The sequence below is a fragment of the Lagenorhynchus albirostris genome, chromosome 2 (assembly GCF_949774975.1).
Source record: "Lagenorhynchus albirostris chromosome 2, mLagAlb1.1, whole genome shotgun sequence".
Lineage (NCBI taxonomy): Eukaryota > Metazoa > Chordata > Mammalia > Artiodactyla > Delphinidae > Lagenorhynchus > Lagenorhynchus albirostris.
In genome coordinates this window covers 130,026,141-130,045,639 of record NC_083096.1, presented here as the reverse complement: position 1 = coordinate 130,045,639, position 19,499 = coordinate 130,026,141, and the positions used below count along the sequence as shown (strand labels likewise).

Genomic DNA, 19,499 nt, shown 5'->3' with positions numbered 1-19,499 from the left:
GGATTCCTTTTATTTCCTTTTCTTCTCTGATTGCTGTGGCTAAAACTTCCAAAACTATATTGAATAAGAGTGGTGAAAGTGGGCAACCTTGTCTTGTTCCTGATCTTAGTGGAAATGCTTTCAGTTTTTCACCATTGAGGATGATGTTGGCTGTGGGTTTGTCATATATGGCCTTTATTATGTTGAGGAAAGTTCCCTCTATGCCTACTTTCTGGAGGGTTTTTATCATAAATGCGTGTTGAATTTTGTCAAAAGCTTTCTCTGCATCTATTGAGATGATCATATGGTTTTTCTCCTTCAATTTGTTAATATGGTTTATCACATTGATTGATTTGTGTATATTGAAGAATCCTTGCATTGCTGGCATAAACCCCACTTGATCATGGTGTATGATCCTTTTAATGTGCTGTTGGATTCTGTTTGCTAATATTTTGTTGAGGATTTTTGCATCTATGTTCATCAGTGATATTGGCCTGTAGTTTTCTTTCTTTGTGACATTCTTGTCTGGTTTTGGTATCAAGGTGATGGTGGCCTCGTAGAATGAATTTGGGAGTGTTATTCCCTCTGCTATATTTTGGAAGAGTTTGAGAAGGATAGGTGTTAGCTCTTCTCTAAATGTTTGATAGAATTTGCCTGTGAAGCCATCTAGTCCTGGGCTTTTGTTTGTTGGAATATTTTTAATCACAGTTTCAATTTCAGTGCTTGTGATTGGTCTGTTCATATTTTTTATTTCTTCCTGATTCAGTCTTGGCAGGTTGTGCATTTCTAAGAATTTGTCCATATCTTCCCAGTTGTCCATTTTATTGGCATAGAGTTGCTTGTAGTAATCTCTTATGATCTTTTGTATTTCTGCAGTGTCAGTTGTTACTTCTCCTTTTCCATTTCTAATTGTATTGATTTGAGTCTTCTCCCTTTTTTTCTTGATGAGTCTGGCTAATGGTTTATCTATTTTGTTTATCTTCTCAAAGAACCAGCTTTTAGTTTCATTGATCTTTGCTATTGTTTCCTTCATTTCTTTTTCATTTATTTCTGATCTGATTTTTATGATTTCTTTCCTTCTGCTAACTTTGGGGGTTTTTTGTTCTTTCTCTAATTGCTTTAGGTGCAAGGTTAGGTTGTTTATTCGAGATGTTTCCTGTTTCTTAAGGTGGGCTTGTATTGCTATAAACTTCCCTCTTAGAACTGCTTTTGCTGCATCCCATAGGTTTTGGGTCGTTGTGTCTCCATTGTCATTTGTTTCTAGGTATTTTTTTATTTCCTCTTTGATTTCTGCAGTGATCACTTCGTTATTAAGTAGTGTATTGTTTAGCCTCCATGTGTTTGTATTTTTTACACATCTTTTCCTGTAATTGATATCTAGTCTTAGGGTGTTGTGGTCAGAAAAGATACTTGATACAATTTAAGTTTTCTTATTTTTGCCAAGGCTTGATTTGTGACCCAAGATATCATCTATCCTGGAGAATGTTCCATGAGCACTTGAGAAGAAAGTGTATTCTGTTGTTTTGGGATGGAATGTCCTATAAATATCAATTAAGTCCATCTTGTTTAATGTATCATTTAAAGCTCATGTTTCCTTATTTATTTTCATTTTGGATGATGTGTCCATGGGTGAAAGTGGGGTGTTAAAGTCCCCTACTATGAATGTGTTACTGTCGATTTCCCCTTTTATGGCTGTTAGTATTTGCCTTATGTATTGAGGTGCTCCTATGTTGGGTGCATAAATATTTACAATTGTTATATCTTCTTCTTGGATCGATCCCTTGATCGTTATGTGGTGTCCTTCTTTGTCTCTTGTAATAGTCTTTCTTTTAAAGTCTATGTTTTTGATATGCGAATTGCTACTCCAGCTTTCTTTTGATTTCCATTTGCATGGAATATCTTTTTCCATCCCCTCACTTTCAGTCTGTATGTGTCCTTAGGCCTGCAGTGGGTCTCTTTTAGACAGCATATATATGGGTCCTGTTTCTGTATCTATTCAGCCAGTCTGTGTCTTTTGGTGGGAGCATTTAATCCATTTACATTTAAGGTAATTATCAATATGTATGTTCCTATTACCATTTTATTAATTGTTTGGGGTTTGTTTTTGTAGGTCTTTTCCTTCTCTTGTGTTTCCTGCCCAGAGAAGTTCCTTTAGCATTTGTTGTAAAGCTGGTTTGGTGGTGCTGAATTCTCTTAGCTTTTGCTTGTCTGTAAAGGTTTTAATTTCTCTGCTGTATCTGAATGAGATCCTTGCTGGGTAGAGTAATCTTGGTTGTAGGTTTTTCCCTTTCATCATTTTAAATATGTCCTACCACTCCCTTCTGGCTTGCAGAGTTTCTGCTGAAATTTCAGTTGTTAGCCTTATGGAGATTCCCTTGTATGTTATTTGTTGTTTTTCCCTTGCTGCTTTTAATATTTTTCTTTGTATTTAATTTTTGAAGTTTGATTAATAAGTGTCTTGGTGTTTTTCTCCTTGCATTTATCCTGTATGGGACTCGCTGTGCTTCCTGTACTGGATTAACTATTTCCTTTCCCATATTAGGGAAGTTTTCAACTATAATCTCTTCAAATATTTTCTCAGTCCCTTTCTTTTTCTCTTCTTCTTCTGGCACCCCTATAATTTGAATATTGGTGCATTTAATGTTGTCCCAGAGGTCTCTAAGACTGTCCTCAATTCTTTTCATTCTGTTTTCTTTATTCTGCTCTGCAGTAGTTATTTCCACTATTTTATCTTCCAGGTCACTTATCCGTTCTTTTGCCTCAGTTATTCTGCTATTGATTCCTTCTAGAGAATTTTATTTTCATTTTTTGTGTTGTTCATCATTGTTTGTTTGCTCTTTAGTTCTTCTAGGTCCTTGTTAAATGTTTCTTGTATTTTCTCTATTCTATTTCCAAGATTTTGGATCATCTTAGTATCATTATTCTGAATTCTTTTTCAGGTAGACTGGCTATTTCCTCTTCATGTGTTAGGTCTGGTGGGTTTTTATCTTGCTCCTTCATCTGCTGTGTGTTTTTCTGTCTTCTCATTTTGCTTATCTTACTGTGTTTGGGGTCTCCTTTTTGCAGGCTGCAGGTTCGTAGTTCCCATTGTTTTTGGTGTCTGCCCCCAGTGGCTAAGGTTGGTTCAGTGGGTTGTGTAGGCTTCCTGGTGGAGGGGACTAGTGCCTGTGTTGTGGTGGATGAGTCTGGATCTTGTCTCTCTGGTGGGCAGGTCCATGTCTGGTGGTGTGTTTTGGGGTGTCTGTGGACTTATTATGATTTTAGGCAGCCTCTCTGCTAATGGGTGGGGTTGTGTTCCTGTTTTGCTGGTTGTTTGGCATATGGTGTCCAGCACTGTAGCTTGCTGGTCATTGAGTGAAGCTGGGTGCTGGTGTTGAGATAGAGATCCCTGGGAGATTTTCACCTTTTGATATTATGTGGAGCTGGGAGGTCTCTTTTTCACCAGTGTCCTGAAGTTGGCTCTCCCGCCTCAGAGGCACAGCACTGACTCCTGGCTGCAGCACCAAGAGCCTTTCATCCACACAGCTCAGAATAAAAGGGAGAAAAAGTAGAGAGAAAGAATTAGTAGAAGTAGGAAGAAAGAAAGAAAGGAGGGAAGGAAGGAGGGAAGGAAAGAAGGAGGGAAAAAAGAAAGGAGGAAAGAAAAAAGGAAAGAAAGAAAGGAGGGAGGGAAGGATGGTGGGAGAAAGGAAGGAAGGAGGGAAGGAAGGAGGGAAGGAAGGAGGGAAGGAAGAAAAAGAGAAATAAGATAAAGTAAAATAAAATAAAGTAAAATATAATAAAGTTATTAAATTAAAAAATAATTAGTAAAAAAATAAAAATAAAAAAAACGGACAGATAGAACCTTAGGACAAATGGTGGAATCAAAGCTATACAGACAAAATCTCACAGAGAAGCATATACATACACACTCACAAAAAGAGAAAAAGGGGAAAAAAATCATAAATCTTGCTCTCAAAGTCCACCTTCTGGAGGGAAGGAAGGAAAGAGAGACAGAGAAAGAAGGAAGATAAAGTAAAATTAAAGTTATTAAAATTAATTATTAAGAAAAAATAAATTAAGAAAAAACAAACAAAAAAAAACAGATGGATATAACCCTAGGACAAATGGTGGAAGCAAAGCTATACAGACAAAATCTCACACAGAAGCATACACATACACACTCATAATAAGAGGAAAAGGGGAAAATATCATAGATCTTGCTCTCAAAGCCCACCTCCTCAATTTGGAATGACTCGTTGTCTATTCATGTATTCCACAGATGCAGGGTACATCAAGTTGATTGTGGAGCTTTAATCCGCTGCTTCTGAGGCTGCTGGGAGATATTTCCCTTTCTCTTCTTTGTTCTCACAGCTTCCAGGGGCTCAGCTTTGGATTTGGCCCCGCCTCTGTGTGTAGGTCGCTGGAGGGCGTCTGTTTTTTGTTCAGACAGGACGGGGTTAAAGGAGCCACTGATTCGGGGCTCTGGCTCACTCAGGCCAGGGGGAAGGGAGGGGCACGGAGTGATGGGCGAGCCTGTGGCGGCAGAGGCCGGCATGACGTTGGACCAGCCTGAGTCCCGCCATGCGTTCTCCCGGGGAAGTTGTCCTTGGATCCCGGGAACCTGGCAGTGGCGGGCTGCACAGGCTCCCCTGAAGAGGGGTGTGGATAGTGACCTGTGCTTGCACACAGGCCCCTTGGTGGCGGCAGCAGCAGCCTTAGCGTCTCCCACCCGTCTCTGGGGTCCGTGGTTTTAGCCGCGGCTCGTGCCCGTCTCTGTAGCTCCTTTTCTCCCATTCTGAGGGTTGTCTTTTGGTCTTGTTTATGGTGTGCTTTGCTGTGTGAAAGCTTTTAAGTTTCATTAGGTCCCATTTGGGTTTTTTTGTTTCTATTTCCATTACACTAGGAGGTGGGTCAAAAAGGATCTTGCTATGATTTATGTCATAGAGTGTTCTGCCTGTGTTTTCCTCTAAGAGTTTGATAGTGTCTGGCCTTACATTTAGGTCTTTAATCCATTTTGTGTTGATTTTGTGTACGGTGTTAGAGAGTGTTCTAATTTCATTCTTTTACATGTAGCTGTCCAGTTTTCCCAGCACCACTTATTGAAGAGGCTGTCCTTTCTCCACTGTACATTCCTGCCTCCTTTATCAAAGATAAGGTGACCATATGTGCGTGGGTTTATCTATGGGCTTTCTATCCTGTTCCATTGATCTATATTCCTGTTTTTGTGCCAGTACCATACTGTCTTGATTACTGTAGCTTTGTAGTACAGTCTGAAGTCAGGGAGCCTGATTCCTCCAGCTCCGTTTTTCTTTCTCAAGATTGCTTTGGCTATTCGGGGTCTTTTGTGTTTCCAAACAAATTGTGAAATTTTTTGTTCTAGTTCATTGAAAAATGCCATTGGTAGTTTGATAAGGAATGCATTGAATCTGTAGATTGCTTTGGTTAGTAGAGTCATTTTCACAATGTTGATTCTTCCAATCCAAGAACATGGTATATCTCTCCATCTGTTTGTATCATCTTTAATTTCTTTCATCAGTGTCTTAGAGTTTTCTACATACTGGTCTTTTGTCTCCTTAGGTAAGTTTATTCCTAGGTATTTTGTTCTTTTTGTAGCAATGGTAAATGTGAGTGTTTGCTTAATTTCTGTTTCAGATTTTTCATAATTAGTGTATAGGAATGCAAGAGATTTCTGTGCATTAATTTTGTATCCTGCTACTTTACCAAATTCACTGATTAGCTTTAGTAGTTTTCTGATAGCATCTTTAGGATTCTCTATGTATAGTATCATGTTATCTGCAAACAGTGACTGTTTTACTTCTTCTTTTCCGATTTGGATTCCTTTATTTCTTTTTCTTGTCTGATTACTGTAGCTAAAACTTCCAAAACTATGTTGAATAAGAGTGGTGACAGTGGACAGCCTTGTCTTGTTCCTAATCTTAGAGGAAATGGTTTCAGTTTTTCACCATTGAGAACGATGTTGACTGTGGGTTTGTCATATATGGCCTTTATTATGTTGAGGTAAGTTCCCTGCATGCCTACTTTCTGGAGAGTTTTTATTATAAATGGGTGTTGAATTTTGTCGAAAGCTTTCTCTGCATCTATTGAGATGATCATATGGTTTTTCTCCTTCAATTTGTTAATATGGTTTATCGCATTGATTGATTTGCGTATATTGAAGAATCCTTGCATTCCTTGGATAAACCCCACTTGATCATGGTGTATGATCCTTTTAATGTGCTGTTGGATTCTCTTTACTAGTATTTTGTTGAGGATTTTGCATCTATGTTCAACAGTGATATTGGCCTGTAGTTTTCTTTCTTTGTGACATCCTTGTCTGGTTTTGGTATCAGGGTGATGGTGGCCTTGTCGAATGAGTTTTGGATTGTTCCTCCCTCTGCTCTATTTCGGAAGAATTTGAGAAGGATTAGTGTTGGCTCTTCTCTAAATGTTTGATAGAATTCGCCTGTGAAGCCATCTGGTCCTGGGCTTTTGTTTGTTGGAAGATTTTTAATCACAATCTCAATTTCAGTGCTTGTGATTGGTCTGTTTATGTTTTCGATGTCTTCCTGATTCAGTCTCGGAAGGTTGTGCTTTTCTAAGAATTTGTCCATTTCTTCCAGGTTGTCCATTTTATTGGCATATAGTTGCTTGTAGTAATCTCTCATAATCCTTTGTGTTTCTGCAGTGTTGGTTGTTATTTCTCCTTTTTCATTTCTAATTCTGTTGACTTGAGTCTTCTCCCTTTTTTTCTCGATGCGTCTGGCTAATGGTTTATCAATTTTGTTTATCTTCTCAAAGAACCAGCTTTTAGTTTCATTGATCTTTGCTGTCGTTTCCTTCATTTCTTTATCATTTATTTCAGATCTGATCTTTATGATTTCTTTCCTTCTGCTAACTTTGGGGGTGTTTTGTTCTTCTTTCTCTTAGGTGTAGGGTTAGGTTGTTTATTTGAGATGTTTGTTGTTTCTTGAGGTAGGGTTGTATTGCTACAAACTTCCCAGTTAGAACTGTTTTTGCTGCATCACATAGGTTTTGGGTCGTTGTGTCTCCATTGTCATTTGTTTCTAGGTATTTTTTGATTTTCTCTTTGATTTCTTCAGTGATCTCTTGGTTATTTAGTAGTGTATTGTTTAGCCTCCATGTTTTTGTATTTTGTATGGATTTTTTTCCTGTAATTGATATCTAGTCTCATAGCATTGTGGTTGGAAAAGATACTTGATATGATTTCAATTTTCTTAAATTTACCAAGGCTTGATTTATGACCCAAATATCATCTATCCTGGAGAATGTTCCATGAGCACTTGAGAAGAAAGTGTATTCTGTTGTTTTGGGATGGAATGTCCTATAAATATCAATTAAGTCCATCTTGTTTAATGTATCATTTAAAGCTCATGTTTCCTTATTTATTTTCATTTTGGATGATGTGTCCATGGGTGAAAGTGGGGTGTTAAAGTCCCCTACTATGAATGTGTTACTGTCGATTTCCCCTTTTATGGCTGTTAGTATTTGCCTTATGTATTGAGGTGCTCCTATGTTGGGTGCATAAATATTTACAATTGTTATATCTTCTTCTTGGATCGATCCCTTGATCGTTATGTGGTGTCCTTCTTTGTCTCTTGTAATAGTCTTTCTTTTAAAGTCTATGTTTTTGATATGCGAATTGCTACTCCAGCTTTCTTTTGATTTCCATTTGCATGGAATATCTTTTTCCATCCCCTCACTTTCAGTCTGTATGTGTCCTTAGGCCTGCAGTGGGTCTCTTTTAGACAGCATATATATGGGTCCTGTTTCTGTATCTATTCAGCCAGTCTGTGTCTTTTGGTGGGAGCATTTAATCCATTTACATTTAAGGTAATTATCAATATGTATGTTCCTATTACCATTTTATTAATTGTTTGGGGTTTGTTTTTGTAGGTCTTTTCCTTCTCTTGTGTTTCCTGCCCAGAGAAGTTCCTTTAGCATTTGTTGTAAAGCTGGTTTGGTGGTGCTGAATTCTCTTAGCTTTTGCTTGTCTGTAAAGGTTTTAATTTCTCTGCTGTATCTGAATGAGATCCTTGCTGGGTAGAGTAATCTTGGTTGTAGGTTTTTCCCTTTCATCATTTTAAATATGTCCTACCACTCCCTTCTGGCTTGCAGAGTTTCTGCTGAAATTTCAGTTGTTAGCCTTATGGAGATTCCCTTGTATGTTATTTGTTGTTTTTCCCTTGCTGCTTTTAATATTTTTCTTTGTATTTAATTTTTGAAGTTTGATTAATAAGTGTCTTGGTGTTTTTCTCCTTGCATTTATCCTGTATGGGACTCGCTGTGCTTCCTGTACTGGATTAACTATTTCCTTTCCCATATTAGGGAAGTTTTCAACTATAATCTCTTCAAATATTTTCTCAGTCCCTTTCTTTTTCTCTTCTTCTTCTGGCACCCCTATAATTTGAATATTGGTGCATTTAATGTTGTCCCAGAGGTCTCTAAGACTGTCCTCAATTCTTTTCATTCTGTTTTCTTTATTCTGCTCTGCAGTAGTTATTTCCACTATTTTATCTTCCAGGTCACTTATCCGTTCTTTTGCCTCAGTTATTCTGCTATTGATTCCTTCTAGAGAATTTTATTTTCATTTTTTGTGTTGTTCATCATTGTTTGTTTGCTCTTTAGTTCTTCTAGGTCCTTGTTAAATGTTTCTTGTATTTTCTCTATTCTATTTCCAAGATTTTGGTTCATCTTTACTATCATTACTCTGAATTATTTTTCAGGCAGACTACCTACTTCCTCTACATTTGTTTGGTCTGGTGGGTTTTTACGTTGCTCCTTCATCTGCTGTGTATTTCTCTGTCTTCTCATTTTGCTTTACTTACTGTGTTTGGCATCTCCTTTTCACAGGCTGCAGGTTTGTAGTTCCCGTTGTTTTTGGTGTCTGCCTCCAGTGGCTAAGGCTGGTTCAGTGGGTTGTGTAGGCTTCCTGGTGGAGGGGACTAGTGCCTGTGTTCTGGTGGATGAGGCTGTATCTTGTCTTTCTGGTGGGCAGTTCCATGTCTAGTGGTGTGTTTTGGGGTGTCTGTGACCTTATTATTATTTTAGGCAGCCTCTCTGATAATGGGTGGGATTGTGTTCCTGTCTTGCTAGTTGTTTGGCATATGGTGTCCAGCACTGTAGCTTGCTGGTCGTTGAGTGGGGCTGGGTCTTAACGTTTAGATAGAGATCTCTGGGAGAGCTTTTGCCATTTGATATTACGTGGAGCCAGGAGGTCTCTGGTGGACCCATGTCCTGAGCTCGTCTCTCCCACCTCAGAGGCACAGGCCTGTCCCCCGGCCAGAGCACCAAGACCCTGTCAGCCTCATGGCTCAGAAGAAAAGGAAGAAAAAAAGAAAGAAAATAAAGTTATTAAAATAAAAAATAATTATTAAAATAAAAAAATTAAAAAGTAATTTAAAAAAGAGAAAAAAAAAAAAGAGAAGAGAGCAACCAAACCAAAAAACCAATCCACCAATTATAACAAGTGCTAAAATCTATACTTAAAAAAAAAAAAAAAAAAAAAACGGGCTGAACACTAGGACAAATGGTAAAAGCAAAGATATACAGACAAAATCACACAAAGAAGCATACACATACACAGTCACAAACAGAGAAAAAGGAAAAAATATATATAAACTATATTAAAAAAAAGGAGGGAGAGAGCAACCAAATCAATAAAGAAATCTACCAATGATAATAAATTCGAAATAGTACACCAAGTTAAATATAAAACCAGAAATAGATTAGATGCAGAAAGCAAACCCCAAATCTACAGTTGCTCCCAAAGTCCACTGCCTCAATTTTGGAGTGATTCATTGTCTATTCAGGTATTCCACAGATGCAGGGTACATCAAGTTGATTGTGGAGATTTAATCCACTACTCCTGAGGCTGGGGAGAGATTTCCCTTTCTGTTTTTTGTTCGCACAGCTCCCATGGGCTCAGCTTTAGATTTGACCTCACCTCTGCATGTAGGTCGCCTGAGGGCGTGTGTTCTTCGCTCAGACAGGACGGGGTTAAAGGAGCAGCTGATTCGGGGGCTCTGGCTCACTCAGGATTAGGGGAGGGAGAGGTACGGAATGCGGGGCAAGCCTGCGGCCGCAGACACTGACATAACATTGCCCTAGCCTGAGGCGTGCCGTGTGTTCTGCCGGGGAAGTTGTGACTGGATCACGGGACCCCGGCAGTGGCGGGCTGCACAGGCTCCCCGGAAGGGAGGTGTGGATAGTGACCTGTGCTTGCACACAGGCTTCTTGGTGGCGGCAGCAGCAGCCTTATCGTCTCATGCCCGTCTCTGGGGTCTGCGCTGATGGCCGCAGCTCGAGCCCGTCTCTGGAGCTCGTTTAGGCGGTCCTCTGAATCCCCTCTCCTCGTGCACCCTGAAACTATTGTCTCTTGCCTCTTCGGCAGGTCCAGACCTTTTCCTGTACTTCCTCCCAGCTAGCTGTGGTGCACTAGCCCCCTTCAGGCTGTGTTCACGCCACCAACCCCAGTCCTTTCCCTGGGATCCGACCTCCGAAGCCCGAGCCTAACCTTCCAGCCCCCATCCGCCCCGGCGGGTGAGCAGACAAGCCTCTCGGGCTGGTGAGTGCTGGTCGGCACCGATCCTCTGTGCGGGAATCTCTCCGCTTTACCCTCCGCATCCCTGTTGCTGCGCTCTCCTCCATGGCTCTGAAGCTTCCCCCCCCCACCCCCCCACCCCCCCGACCCCCCCGTCTCCGCCAGTGAAGGGGCTTCTAGTGTGTGGAAAACTTTCCCCCTTCACAGCTCCCTCCCACTGGTGCAGGTCCCATCCCTATCCTTTTGTCTGCTTTTTTCTTTTTTGTTTTGCCCTATCCCAGTGCGTGGGGAGTTTCTTGCCTTTTGGGAAGTCTGAGGTCTTCTGCCAGCGTTCAATAGGTGTTCTGTAGGAGTTGTTCCACATGTAGATGTATTTCTGATGTATTTGTGGGGAGGAAGGTGATCTCCACATCTTACTCTTCTGCTATCTTGAAGGTCTCCTCCCCAGATAATTTCTTAATTACTTTTGAGAATAAAACCTCAATTTGGGTGTGGAGAGTGTGAAGGCTCTTCCATGTGCAGCAGAGTTAGAAGAGCCCCATTCATATGCAGAGTTTCCAGTTTTCAGCCAAAGGTCTCATTTCTTCCTGTGTTTTTACCTTCCATTTTTTCACCCCCCCCCCCACTGCCCTCCCTCCCATCTCCACTGTATTCAACAGGGCAAACTGTCTTTTTTCAGCTATAGCCCACTCTGGAGATATTCTGCTCTGCAGCTTCCTTTGTTCATCTCCTTCGGTTTTCCATCTTTTAGAAATTCAAAATCTCATAACCTCTTAACCTTCTCAGACTATCTTCTTTGTTGTGGGTATACATTTGATTTATTCATGTACTTTCATCCTAACAGAGTCTCTACAGAGATAAGAGAGAAATATATATGCTCAAACTGCCAGCTTGAGCCAGAATACTTCTCTACACCATTTCTCATGATACTTTAGAAATCAGAATCTTTAACAACATTGTAAATCAATTATACTTCAATAAAATAAATGAAAAAATCAGAATCTCTTAAAAAGTTTTTAAAGAGGATAAAAATAAAAATTTTAAACAAAGGTTGAATTCTTGTGGTAGGAAAATGTATTGCAGTGAGTCAATAACCTTGCTTTTCTTCTAATTCATATTTCACAGTGTTTAAAAGACTGTAGCCAATTTGTTTTTGTTTTACCTTTTTCTTTAGCATTTTTGCCTAAAATATTACTTTCTTCCTCTAAATCCAAGCCATCTATATTTGAGGTGGGGGGAGTCTATCCCTGCTCCTTTGTTGTCTACATTTATGACTATTTCCATAAGAGTGTACTCCACTTAACACCCTACTTTAGAGTGTTAAATCTAAAAACAAATGGATATTTTTTTTGTGGTTCAAAGACCATCCTAGATTCCTCAGCCTGTTCTAGCTCTCCAAATAAGAAGCTCAGCAACCCACAAGCTCCCAGAACACCATTCTCATGGATCTGAGGCAGAGCATCCCTGAAATTGCTAGAATGGCTTTACAGAAGTGTAGAAGAGCTGGTGCAGCTTTGAGTAAGAAGTTCTTTCTAGAAGGGCACATGACTGGGCTTAGAAGTATATATTTCACTTCCCTAAAATATGACTTCAGTTTTCTCTATTTTCTTGTTCTTCTTAATATCTATATATATGCCCTTGGGTTATAAGGAACCAGAAGAGAGGATGAATTTAATCAGCTCAAATCTATGACAACAAATAGAAAAAGCAAAACAACATGTTCTCCTCCCTACTTGTGTTTGGAGTATCTTTTCATCTTCCATTGTATTATAGAAAGCTTGTTGGAGTAGAAAAAAAGTCAGGGGCCTCACTCTGCTATAATTAGCTGTGCAACTTTAAGCCTTGATTGCTTTGTCTATAAAAAGGGAGAAATGTGGACCAGATGATTTCTTAGAACATTTCTCTAGATTTAAAAAATCATGATAATGATTCTGTCATTCTATTCTTCTTCACTATTTCAACTCTTCTTTCTTTTAATGTTTAAATATTTGTTTTCAGAGATACACTCTTTTACTCTTTCTTCTTCCAAACTCTTTAATAGTGCTGTTCCTCTACTTCCTTTTTATTTTTCCAGCTCTTTGTTTTTCCTCATTCTACTTATTCTGTTATTCCTCTATAGTTTTTCCTTTTCTGGGATCATTAAGGCTGTCCTTAGAGTGTGATATTAGGGCATGCATTAAGAAAACGCAAGAGGCCACCTTAATTCAGAATTTTATCTTTTCCTAAAAACATGCATTACTGTAGTATAACACAAGAATTTATAATCCAGAACTCATGCTTGACAGAACATCTTTTTGAAATCTTTTATCTTTTGCTTTCTGAGTGATTTTTTTATTTTTCTTTCTTATTTTGTTTTATTTTATCTGAACAGAGAATGGACATTCTTTGAAGTCTAATCATGATCACTACAGATGAACCCAATCTACCAACTTCCCAACATTCTATAGAGTATTAGAAGATTTTTACATTTTGAAGAAGGGGAGACAATCTAAAAAATTTTGGTGGAACTATTGAGAACTAAAATATGGTGGATTATGTTGATTTAGAACTTAAAATAGATGGGTAAATTTGGGGTCAAGGTATACGTCTGAGTCTAATTCAGTTTGGATGTATGATTACTTTTCAAGTCATCTAAAGTTTAACAAGTAATATTTACGATATCTAGCTTTTGATTTGTCATTTGGTCATAAAACATTAAAGAATTATGACTGTTGCTCTTACCACAGATTTATTAGACATCATCAAATATATAGTAGACTATGCTGTGACTAGGTGAAAACTGCAACTTCTGACACATAGCTTTGCAAATACAATGGCTCTAAATATAGAATGCAGTCAAAATATTTAGTTCATATTTTATGTCCAAAATTTTCCATTTTATATTCTTTTAGACACTTCAGCCTATAAACTGACCCATTTGGGTATTCTTTTGAATGTCTTATATTGATAGCTTTTATGTATATCTAACTTTGATCAATATGGGAATTTTCATTTTCAATAGCCTTAAAAATGGCTTAAGTGCTAACTTCCATTTCAGTTCAAAGAAAGACAGTTTGTTCTGGTCAAAGGCCAGTAGAAGTTACAGTTTGTACCAGGATGACCTGACATATCCAGGTCAGACTGACCAGATCAGAAAACACATCAGCCTCCAATTCAACCTCCTCATGAAATTCTTTACTAAATTTAATTTATTTGCACTGAACCACCCAAAGCTTCTGGCAGTCAGGTAAGTGGGCAGTGATGCAAAAAAGGAGACTCTCTGGAGTTTTTAGAACTAGTCCAAGGCAAACATAGGACTTTTCTACCTGAAAAAAAGACCACCTGCTATTTCTATGAATTTAACTTGTGTGGTATATTGCTCACATTCAGAATAAACCAAAGCCTCTGTTTGATGAACCCAAATAACTCAGATTTTGGCTACATATATATTACTTACATTTAGATTTCATTCATAGTTTGATTTGAATCTAAAAAAAAACCCCAAAAATCAGGAAGAATGTGTCCTTTCCCCCTTCACTGACTTTTAGTAGACATCATTGTAATGTAAAATTGAAGTGTGAAAATATGAAAGGATATTCTTTGATTCTTACCAGCTGAATACATATTCAATATGCTTCCAGACTGTTCTAAAATCTTGAAAAGTTAGATGCATATGGTGATTGAAATGATTTTTTAATAAGCATACTTTTAATAAATGTTTGTGACCCATTTATAAAATATACTTTAATAATATATGGATATGTGATTTCTTAATTATTAGTGAAATCTTTCATCAAATGCATTTGAAGACATGTAAATTATTTGACATAATAATTAGTTACCAATTATGAAGTTTTAGAGGGCATGAAATATGCCAAACACGTCATTTGAAGAACAGCTGTGAGTTTGACTGTATGCTATGTGCTATTTGTATTTTTTGTTTTCATGTTGATAGCATGACATTCCTTTATTTGGAGATCTTAATTTCTAGGTTACTTTAAATTTTAAGAAATTCTATACATATGTAGTCATAACCTTAAGAAACACAAAATAAGCAAGAAAATATTTGAAGGAAATTATAAATCTAATAGATTTCTGTCAGAAAGAAAATAGGCACAGGAACAGTTTTCTCTTCACATACTATGTTCATAGAATACGAGAAAAGGTTGTGTTAATATAGTATTTGTTATTATGCAGTATTTTAATATCTGTATAAGTCTATTCCATTATATTTGGTGTTTCATATATTTATTCCCTTATGGCTATAATCACCAATATATTTCATTTAAGAGTTCAAAACTATGTTAAATGAGTTGTGTTTTTATATGGAATATATTTGCCATTATGAAGAATAGTTGGTTATATTATTTCAAGCAATAAATCTGAATTCATTCTATTAGTTTAAAAATTGTAAAATTCAAAAGTTTAATTATATGTGTAACAAAACTTGAGCACATTTTCTATAGCACTTCATTTAGTTGTGTTAATTTTTTAATGTGATGTGTCTACAGTATTTTTTATTTTGCATTTATTTTTTCAACGTGTTTACATTGTATGAGTTGAGCTTTTTTTATGCACAGATTCTCGCTTGTAGCTGCTTGGCAGAATTTTTTGTTGTGCTGTAACCACTGTTCTTATAAAAAATATGATGTGCATTTGTTTTGCATCTTTGTCTTCATTCCACATGTCCTATAGTTTGTATTTTTATATGAAGTTATTTATAAGGAATGGTAATTTAAAAGGCTATGATCATCTCTTTCACCTTCATTGTTTTCACAAACAGATATTCTTAGTTCTTACTTTCTGATAGTCATAAACAGATTTTTAGTATGATGTAAGGCAGATAAGGCCACATATAGTTTACCTTCATATCATATCTTATGTCATGGAGTACTTATTTTAGCTATCTTTGGACAAGTTGTTTTGCTCATTCAATTTTATATCAATTTACTTTTTAAACTTGGGTTAAATTTTCTAGTTCATGGAAGTGTAATTTGCTATAAAATATTAGGAATTCTTCTGAAGATAGCACTTTCTAATTACAGTAACCAATCTTTATTGAGAGCTAAGCAATTTCAGACACTATCTAATTTATTCCTTGCACAACACCATGAAGTAAATATTGAACACAATTTTACAGATGAGGAAACTGAAAGGCAGAGAGGTTGATGTACTTGTCCGTGGTCATAGAAACAGAATGACTCACGTCTGTCTCATCCCACTTTTAAACACTATCTTATACTGCCTCTCCCTTATGATTTTTGATCTGTTTATTTCAGACCAAAACCAGTTAATTTGTGCTTGACTTATATCCTTTAGTATTAACCTTTCACACTTCTATTTCTTCCATGATATCACAGTGAAGCAAAAAGAAAAAAAATGAACACAATTGAGTATTAAAATATGTCTTTTCTTTTAGCCAGAAACATTTGAGCATCTTTTTATCAAGCATACAGAATCAGTGACATTTGGTCCTCTTCTTTTGGAGCCTGAAACCATTTCAGAAGATATCAGTGTTGATACATCATGGAAAAATAAAGATGAGATGGTACCACCAACTACAGTCTCTCTACTTTTGATGACTCGGGATCTTGAAAAGGGTTCTATTTGTATTAGTGACCAATGGAACAGTGCTCACTTCTCTGAGGTTGAGAGCACAGAGATAACCTGTGAGGAGGAAAGTAGGAGACAACCCTCTGTTAAATATGCCACCCTGCTCAGCAACTCTAAATCAGGTGAAACTGAGGAAGAGCAAAGGCTTGTAAATAGCGCAGTCAGCAAATGCTTCTCTAGCAACAATTCTCTACCTAAGGATTCTTTCTCTAATAACTCATGGGAGATAGAAACCCAGGCATTTTTTATATTATCAGATCAGCATCCCAATATAATTTCACCACACCTTCCATTCTCAGGAGGATTGGATGAACTTTTGAAACTCGAGGGAAATTTCCCTGAAGAAAATCATGACGAAAGGTCTGTCTATTATTTAGGAGTCACTTCAATCAAAAAGAGAGAGAGTGATGTGCTTTTGACTGATGAGTCAAGAGTGTTGTCCCCATTCCCATCCCACTGTTTATTCACCGACATCAGAATCCTCCAGGACAGTTGCTCACACCTTGTAGAAAATAACTTCAATTTAGGAACTTCTGATCAGAAGACTTTTGTGTCTTACATACCTCAATTTCAGACTTGTTCTACTCGGACTCAGAAAATAGTGGAAAACAAGATGTGTGACCTAACTGTCTAATTTCATTCCAGACACATCTCAGATTTATGATGTAATGAGTCATATGAAGGGTAATATATTCCACTATAGTGTTGGTTAGGGGAGAGAAAAGAAAACTGTCAGAGGCAAATTTGAAAATGATTGTTTCAAAACTAATGGTATCTGTTTGTCCTCACTCAGTAATATAGACAAAAAATGTGAGAAAGCCTTCAAGAACCTAGCAGTGTAGACCGACTCTTCTAATGATTAATCAGCACCTTGGGAAGGTCTCCAGTGGCTTGTGTCTAGCTAGCCATAAACCCAACAGTAGTATTTTCTTTGAACATTGAACCCATGTGGAAAGAGCTAGTCATCTGAATTACACTCACATCTGAAAGAACACTTCACACTAACACTTGTGAAATGTAACTGTATTTTCAAGGGTGTGGTTATTTTACCTTGAGTTGTCTTTTCTGTGCACTAATTTACACATACACACAATTATACCTAATAGGCATCCTTGTGCATTTTAAAAGTGTGCAATGTATTTGTATTTTGTGCTACTAGACTGTGTGATTTGAAGATGTTTTGATTTAACATACTTTCCCTGAGTACTTACTCTGTGGTAGGCACTCAACTGAATGTTGCAGATAGATGATTTAGCCCTGGTCTAGGGGATATACTTGTGAAGATATACAAGAAACAAATGTTTATGTATCAAATCTAAGATCTGTACCATAGAATGAAACTACCTGTTAGAATGGTGATACCCACAACAAGTATTTTGATGAGAACACAAGCCCTTGTGAAAACATAATGTCTGCTTCACCTCTTCTCTATAAAAGATGTTGAAATGCTCACTTTCTGCTACAGTTAGATTGCTAAATGTTACTGTGTATCACTCTGGAATCATCTTCCCCATTCCCACTTGCATGTACATTGTTTTTTTTCCTCACTTACTGAGAATTCTTCCTGTATATAAATCAACCACTGTGCTAATATTTTCCATACTTTAGCTCAGTAATTATTGAAATAATTGTATGAGACATGTACTACTATTACATTCCTTTTAAAGATTAGAAGATTAAGTAATTTGCCCAAGGTCAGAGAGTTAGTGGAATCCATATATAAACCCGGATCTTTTGAATGCTAGTGATTATGTTTTTAACCCATACCTTACATTATCATCCATTAAAAAAAACTGACTTGTAATCAAATAAAATTTATTAAGTAGAAATATAACACTGGATGAAAATTAAGTGAGAATTACACAGATGTTGTCTTTGCCTTTAGAGACTTTAATGTTTATTGTTTATTTCAGTTCTTGGTACGGCAAGAAAACCCAGACAGCATATTGAACAACAAACTAAATTAAGAAACCTGCAGAGATAGTTGCTCAATGGCAATAAGAATTTCAAGATTATCGGTATCGTCAAAATAAATACTTCAGTCCTCAAAAATATTCCTACGAGTTGTTAAACATCACTAGTTTCATACTTAGACTGAGAGAGGATTCCACTGATTTACTATTACCATAAATAAAATCCTCCCCCTTTCTCTATTCCAGTTGTGACCATATGAAATGAGCTGTTCAGACCCCAATTGACAGATATTTTTTCACACCTTTCATGATCATTTGCCAACTAGAAATCAATAAAGCTGTTTCATGACACAAGTATTGTTGAGATATCTCAGGATCTCACACACTCAACCAGTGACTGTCTTACAAGAGAAAGGTAGAGGACCCATATCAACTCACTGAATAATTCTATACAAAGATAAAGAGAGAAAAAATTTTTTTCAATGGCTTTTCAGTGATTTATAGTTTCAGAAACAGAATTATTACATGTATTGAAATTTTAGTAAAATTGACCATTATTTTTAATACTGCTCACAGAATATACATAGATAGAAAATTACATTTTGCCCCATTCTGCATATAATTAGAGATTAAACACTCAGCAAGTCCTCTGAGATATGACATCCTCCCATTCTCCTGTGGTGTGGGACCCAGAACAACAGGGAAGAGAAACTGATAAATGTTCCAGTCAGCCCAAGGTTTTGCCATGCTGTGTGTACTCTGTAGTGAATTCAGACATCCCAGGACCACTGTAGTGCTGCAGGTCTGAGTTAAAGGAATTTTGTGACAGCACCTTAAACCTGAGATCACTGATACCATTCTGGTGCGGCTTCAGTTACCAAAACAAACAAAAACTTTTCAGAAATTGAAATTCCAAGGGACTTTCTTTTCATAGAGCAGGTTGAAGTGGTGCAGTCTGGCCTATTGGTATATATAAATTTAGATCATATTTACTGTCAGTGTGCTAGGGCTCTGATTTTCACTTTCAAAAGTTCATTTCACTGTATGTATTACTGTATATTATTGGGTCTTTATGAAAATTACCATTTAGATGAAAATTTAGAATATTTTGTACTTCAGTTTGGTTAGATATTCTCCATTTCTTTGCAGAGATTCTGTAAAAAAAAAATTTTAAGGGAGAGAGGAGCTGAAATATAGGTTTGGACTTTTAAACTTAGGATAAATCTGGAATTTTGAGTATTTCATTTAAAGGCCTAAAATTGCAACACAAGCTGTGAATCAGTCTCTCTAAATCTGAGCTTCATGAAAATCAACTCAGAAATTAATAATTTGAGCTATGGCTTCAAGTTTAAACAGATTGTTTGAAGATAAATCATTTGTCAGGGTTAATGAGATTATAGATGTCCTAGGTTAAAGCCCCCAAGAACAAAGAAGAAGAAAGAAGACGAGATACACATCAGTATGAATAGGGG

The 19,499-nt window shown here is 37.2% G+C and overlaps 1 protein-coding gene across 2 annotated transcripts in view; it reads left to right on the top strand.

The window, feature by feature from the left end:
- The window catches only part of LEPR (leptin receptor), a 75,240-nt gene extending 58,413 nt beyond the window's left edge, over window positions 1–16,827 (top strand). For both annotated transcript variants that reach the window (XM_060142548.1, XM_060142549.1), the window contains one exon: window positions 15,921–16,827. In XM_060142548.1, coding sequence (XP_059998531.1) covers window positions 15,921–16,748 — 828 coding nt within the window. In that variant the 3' untranslated portion in view covers window positions 16,749–16,827. The remainder of the gene's footprint in view (window positions 1–15,920) is intronic.
- Window positions 16,828–19,499: the final 2,672 nt, after the last annotated feature.